The 5,514-nt window shown below is 62.5% G+C and overlaps 2 protein-coding genes across 2 annotated transcripts; both read left to right on the top strand.

The window, feature by feature from the left end:
• Positions 1-387: 387 nt before the first annotated feature.
• On the top strand, positions 388-1,096 carry MNEG_12270 (hypothetical protein; the record flags this gene model as incomplete). The annotated part of the gene is made up of 2 exons (XM_014039259.1): positions 388-525; positions 1,004-1,096. 2 exons carry the CDS (start codon positions 388-390, stop codon positions 1,094-1,096), a joined length of 231 nt encoding a protein of 76 aa, XP_013894713.1.
• A 562-nt stretch (positions 1,097-1,658) lies between these two features.
• Positions 1,659-5,047, top strand: MNEG_12269 (fructose-1,6-bisphosphatase I; the record flags this gene model as incomplete). The annotated part of the gene is made up of 6 exons (XM_014039258.1): positions 1,659-1,985; positions 2,479-2,598; positions 3,191-3,274; positions 3,592-3,669; positions 4,383-4,466; positions 4,859-5,047. 6 exons carry the CDS (start codon positions 1,659-1,661, stop codon positions 5,045-5,047), a joined length of 882 nt encoding a protein of 293 aa, XP_013894712.1.
• Between the last annotated feature and the right edge of the window lie 467 nt (positions 5,048-5,514).

The raw sequence follows: 5,514 nt of genomic DNA, 5'->3' as shown, positions 1-5,514 counted from the left end.
GGGGGGAAGGAGGGGCCAGAAGGGCGATAGAAGTGCGCGCGCGATTGCGGGTGTGTTTGTGTGTGTGTGTGTGTGTGTGTGTGTGTGTGTGTGTGTGTGTGTGTGTGTGTTTGGGCGTGTGCGCACTCGGACCCGCGAGTCTGCAAAAGAGGGCGGATCGTCGCGGCCCGCCAGGTCGCCGGGGCAGACTTGGTTCAGGCCATCTGCACCAATCAGCCGTCCTGGCGGCCAGCCCCTGCTGCCCTCACCTGCCCCCCCCCCATCATGCGGAGCGACCCCCGACACATGCCCGCGGCTCGCCTGTGTGCGACTCCCACGCAATTATTTGATGCCGTCACTTCTCACCCTGCTCCCCAGAACTCCCACTTGCAGTTCGGTGCCCCCCCGATGATCCCTGACACGCGCCCCCAACCGCCCCCAACAACTGCAACCGCCGCGCAGGCTGAGCTGGCGTGGGCGCGGCGGAACCGCCCAGAGCTGCTGGAGCAGCCGGAGGTGGCGGCGCGCGTCAAGATGATGCAGCAGGTGTGGTGTGTGTGTGTGTGTGTGTGTGTGTGTGTGTTCGTGTTCGTATGTTTGTGTGTGTGAGGGTGAGAGAGTGTTTGAAAGAGAGAGGTTGGGTGTGTGAGTGTGCGTATGTGCCTGTTTATTTGTGTGTGTATGCGCGGCTGCCACTTCCTCTAAGCGCGGCTGCTGCCTGTACCTACACCTTGCGGCCTCCTTCCGGGGCTTGCGGCAGAACGGGGCCCTCTTTTCGGCGGCTCGCGCCCACCTGCCTACCCTCCTGGCACGCTCTCAAGCCACTCCCTAGAGTGATATCCATATCCCTGCGGCTCCCCATCCATCTGCCGGCCCATATCAGACGGTGCTGCTGAAGACATTGTCAGCTGCAGGCTCCCCACCCGCCCCGGTCTCCCTCGCTCGCTCCACCCACCTCACCCAATCCGCGTTGCCCCACCCCACCCCACTCTTACCTCTGTCCGCCTCTGAAATCCCACTTCAGGCCGAGGCTCAGCTTGAGCCCAGGCGGGAAGCTGTGGCGCAGCTGGAAGAGGCCATCAAGATCGCGGGCAACCTGGACTTGGGGAGCCTGTGATGACGTCATCATTGTGTGTGATGCGAGAGATGTGAAAGCTCCGCGGAGGACGCTGCTGTCACATGTGACTGGATTCGCGGAAGGCGCGCCAGCGGGCGCTGCGGAACCTGTCGCGCCTGCTGAGCAGTCGCGATTTTGAGCCGTGCGGCACTGGCATGATGAAGTTGGGCTCCATTTTGCAGCCGCGCAAACCTCTGCGCTTCTCGATGCTATCCAATGGGGACCGGAGCAACGCTTTCAAAGGTGGTGGTGCGGTGGTGGGACGGCGAAAAATGGGGAAAGCGTGACAAACAGCAGGTGATGGGTCACCGGCGTCACTGCCGAGGGCGCACAGCACAAGCGGCAGGGGTGGCGCACAAAACCGTCCCCCCACCGTTGCTGCGAATGTGCTTGCATCGAACCTGTGGCTTTTTTTCAACCGGGGGTCACGGATCACGAGGCGATTCAAACTCTGCAGGCGGTCGGGATCAGGGCACATTCGCAGCTGCTGACAGTCAGTAGAATCACAAGTCACATTTAATACTCGTGCCCGGATCTCGGGCTGCTCAGCCGCTGCGCCGCGATGCGCGCCGCCATGCAGGTTCGCAGTGCCTCTGGCGCGACCGCCGCTCCCCGCGCCTGCGCCGCAGCCGCGCCCATTGGCCGCGCCCCGCACCCGGCGCGCCGCACCGACCGCTCCTCAGCCGCCGCCACCAGCCCTGCCGGCCGCAGCACGCTAGGTCCCTGGCGCGGCGCGGCCACCGCCAGCGCTCTGAGCGGCGCCCAGCGGCGGCGGTCTGTTGTTGCCGCCGCCACCGGCGGCGGCGGCTACGACTTTGCCATCGAGACGCTGCCTACATGGCTGTTGCGAGAGGAGATGGCGGGTCGGGTGCCGTTTGATCTGGTGCAGGTGGGATAGAGGTCGAAACGGCGTCCTGGGGACGCCGTTTCGAGGGCGCGCCCGCGCGGCCGAATTGGCGGGGCGGGGCCGGCCGTGCGGGCGGTTGGCGGTCCAACGGCGTTCGGCAAGCACATGGTTTGTGCAATTAGGTTTGTTGTTTGCAGCATCTGAGGGAAAAACATTTTGATGTGAGTGCGGTGAGCACTCACAAGAGTAAGGGTGATCACGTTATCCCGGGTAACTCGGTGACAGGGTGCTTTCGCGGCGCAGCAGCGATGAGATGTGCGCAGCAGGACGGGGCGCTCCGAGTTGCATCCAAGGCCTGGGAAATCTCGCATTTTGTGTGGCTTTCAAGAAACATACACACACGCGCACGTGCACACATTTAGCTACATGCACACAGAAATGCACACACAAACACTCACCCACATGCCACCCACACATTTTTAAACAAACGCCCGCACACCCGCACACAACTTGCCCAATAACAACCTTGCACCAGGTCGTGTCGTCCATCGCGGTGGCGTGCAAGCAAATCAGCGCCCTGGTGGCGCGCGCCCCCCTAGCCAAGCTGACGGGCGTGGCGGGGGGCTCCAACGCTAGCGGGGACGAGCAGAAGAAGGTGGGGCGGCGACAAGCACGAGTGTGTGCGTGTGTGTATGTACTTGTGCATGTGTGTGTGCGTGTATGGGTGTGTATATTTGTGTGCGTGTGTGTGTGTGCCCACTCAAGCATGTATGTGAGTTTCGGCGTATGCATCAGTGTGCATGTGTGTGCGCGTGTATGGGTGTGTATATTTGTGTGCGTGTGTGTGTGTGCCCACTCAAGCATATGTTGGGCTGCTTATCTGCAAAGAATTTGGGATGTTATCGTATGGGAATGCCGCCCTGCTCCTGCGGTGCATGCGAAGCAAGGGGGCGGCTCCAACTCAAGCAGGGCGCAGCACAGGCTGGCGGGGGGTTGCGCGTGTTGCTTGCCGCAGGGGTGCCAGGCGCGCGCCATGAGCACGCTCTTCTCTCCGGCGCAAGGCTGGATGGAGGAAGGGGACGAACTCGGGAAAGCAGCGCCTGCAAGGGAATCAACCTTGCCAACATCTTTGAGCGGCAAGCTGATGATGGCAGCACAGCAACGCCCGCACAGACACCCGAATGTTTGCGGATTCTCCCCCTCACCCTCACCACTCCCACCCCCACCACACCTCGCGATGACGTCAGCTCGACGTCATCGCCAACGACATCTTCACGGGCGCGGTCGCCAACTGCGGCCGCACCGGCATCACGGTTTCCGAGGAAGAGGAGGTAGCGCCCTCGGCGCGCCCGCGAGCCTCGGATCCCCTTTCCCTGTTGCTGGGGGCGTGGCCGCCCTGGCACCGCCGATGTCGGCTGGCTCGGGGCTCAATCCGCTTCGCCCTGGCCTCCCTGCGGGCCAAACGGCTGCCGGCCGGCAGCCTGCGTGCTCTCAGAGGCGAAACCACCCGTCCTGCCGCTCCCAGCCCGACAGACAGCCGCCCTGCAGGCCCGCCTCGACGCTCAGCGGCCCGCTGCCACGTTTCAATCAAGCTCCTAATTTGTACCATGGACACAATTGTGCAATATATGTGCCTCTCCCGCCGCAGGCCCCCATTGCGGTGGACGTGGTGGCTGGCGGCAACTACATCGTGGCTTTCGATCCGATCGACGGGTCGTCAAACCTGGTGAGCGTCGGGCACGCTCTTTTCAAGCCTTTCAAGCGCCAAGGGTCGGCGGCTTTGCGGGCGTTGCAAGGATCAGCGGCTTTGGGAGGGTTCCAAGGTTGGTTGTGGTGGGGGTTCCAAGGGTCAGCGGCTTTGCGGAGGTTTCGCAGCGGGCGATGCAAAGGCGGACGGGGCTGTGCAGGCTGCGGTGCAAACGGCGCAGAAGCGCTTCGTGCCCTGTGTCGTTTTGCGGACGCATGTTTGGGCCTGTATATATTCAGCCACTCGGAAGCAGGGCGAGGCCGCGTGGCAATGTGCGCCCGCGTCATGGGGTGATGTGCCTTTCCCAGGTGCAAAGCGGCCCTCCCCACCCCACTCGCAAAGGATGAATGCACCAGCAACAAACCAATCATATTCCTGAGTGCGTGCACGCACACGCCAACTCACCGGCAAACATGACCCACACTCACACCCACCCACACACACACACATATGCACGCACACGCACACGGACACACGCGCGCGCACGCGCGCGCGCACACACACACACACACACACTCTCTCTCTCTCTCTCTCTCTCTCTCTCTCTCTCTCTCTCTCTCACGCGCGCGCACGCATGCACGTGCAAGGCTCCAGTCCCAACCACCCACCTTCACCCACAACCCCACCCACTGGACACCCACAACCTGACCCCCTACGCCCCGTCAAACCCGGTCAAATATGGTCAACAACAGGACGCCTGCATCAGCAGCGGCTCGATCTTCGGGATCTACACCCCAGGGGAGTGCGTGATCAACGACGATGACAGCGCTGACGAGGTGCGCCGGCTTGATCCTCGTTTGGCCGGCTTGGGTCGTCATCTTGCAGTTGTGCTTCGCTGTAAAGAAGCGCGGGCCAAGGCGGCGGTCACGGGCGAGGCCGAGCGCCGCCGTTCTCGTCCTGCTGCGCGACCGGCGGGCGGACGCGGCTGCTGATCAAGCAGACGCGCTATGGCTGACGCGGCAGCGGGGCCTGCGTCGGGCCGAGCCCCCACTCAACCACAACCCACGCCCACAACCTTTACAGCCCAGCACGCTGGCCCTTCCCGACCTCAACCCCTCCCTGCTCACCTCCCCCTCCCCCCACACACACCTCTCTGCAACCCCTTTCCCACCTAAGAACTCAATCTCCAAGCCCTGATCCCCCCAAAACCCGACCCTCCAAAACCCAGGTCTTGGAGAAGTGCGTGACGAACGTGCGCAAGGCCGGCACCGAGCTGGTGGCCGCGGGCTACTGTCTCTACTCCAGTGCGACAGTCCTGGTGCTTACCCTGGGAGACGGGGTGTTCTCCTTCACACTGGATAGGGGGCTCGGGGAGTTTGTGCTCACGGACAGGTCAGCGGCAGTTTGGCTGCAGTGACGTTACGCGTGACACTTGTGTTACTCTTAGACGCGTGTGTGTTTATGTGTGTGTGTGTGTGTGTGTGTGTGTGTGTGTGTGTGTGTGTGCGCGTGCACGTGTGTGTGCGTGTGTGGGCTTGCGGGCAGGGGTTGAGGAGGACGACACCTGCTCGCTGACAGGGATGGGGGCGGGCGGAGGGTGAATGGTGATGTCATCATGCTGGAAGGCGTGTCGTTGCCATGCAAGCGATCACCTCAAAAGTAGCCTTAGCAGGTCTACATGATCTCGCGTCTACTGCTTTCAGGGCTGGGCCCGAACCAACGTTTGACCACTCCTGCTGCGCCATGATGAGTGGCTTGGCTTGGCTCGCGATATGACCAGGCACTGATGTCATGATTCAACCGCGCGTCCAAATTGCAGGCACATGAAGATCCCGGACCCAGGGCAGACGATCTACAGGTGGGGGCTTTTGGGGAGGGGTTGGG

Source organism: Monoraphidium neglectum, assembly GCF_000611645.1.
Source record: "Monoraphidium neglectum strain SAG 48.87 unplaced genomic scaffold scaffold03156, whole genome shotgun sequence".
Classification (NCBI taxonomy): Eukaryota; Viridiplantae; Chlorophyta; class Chlorophyceae; order Sphaeropleales; family Selenastraceae; genus Monoraphidium; species Monoraphidium neglectum.
Note: the sequence above shows the minus strand (reverse complement) of the source record. Positions and strands in the feature narration are given on the sequence as shown.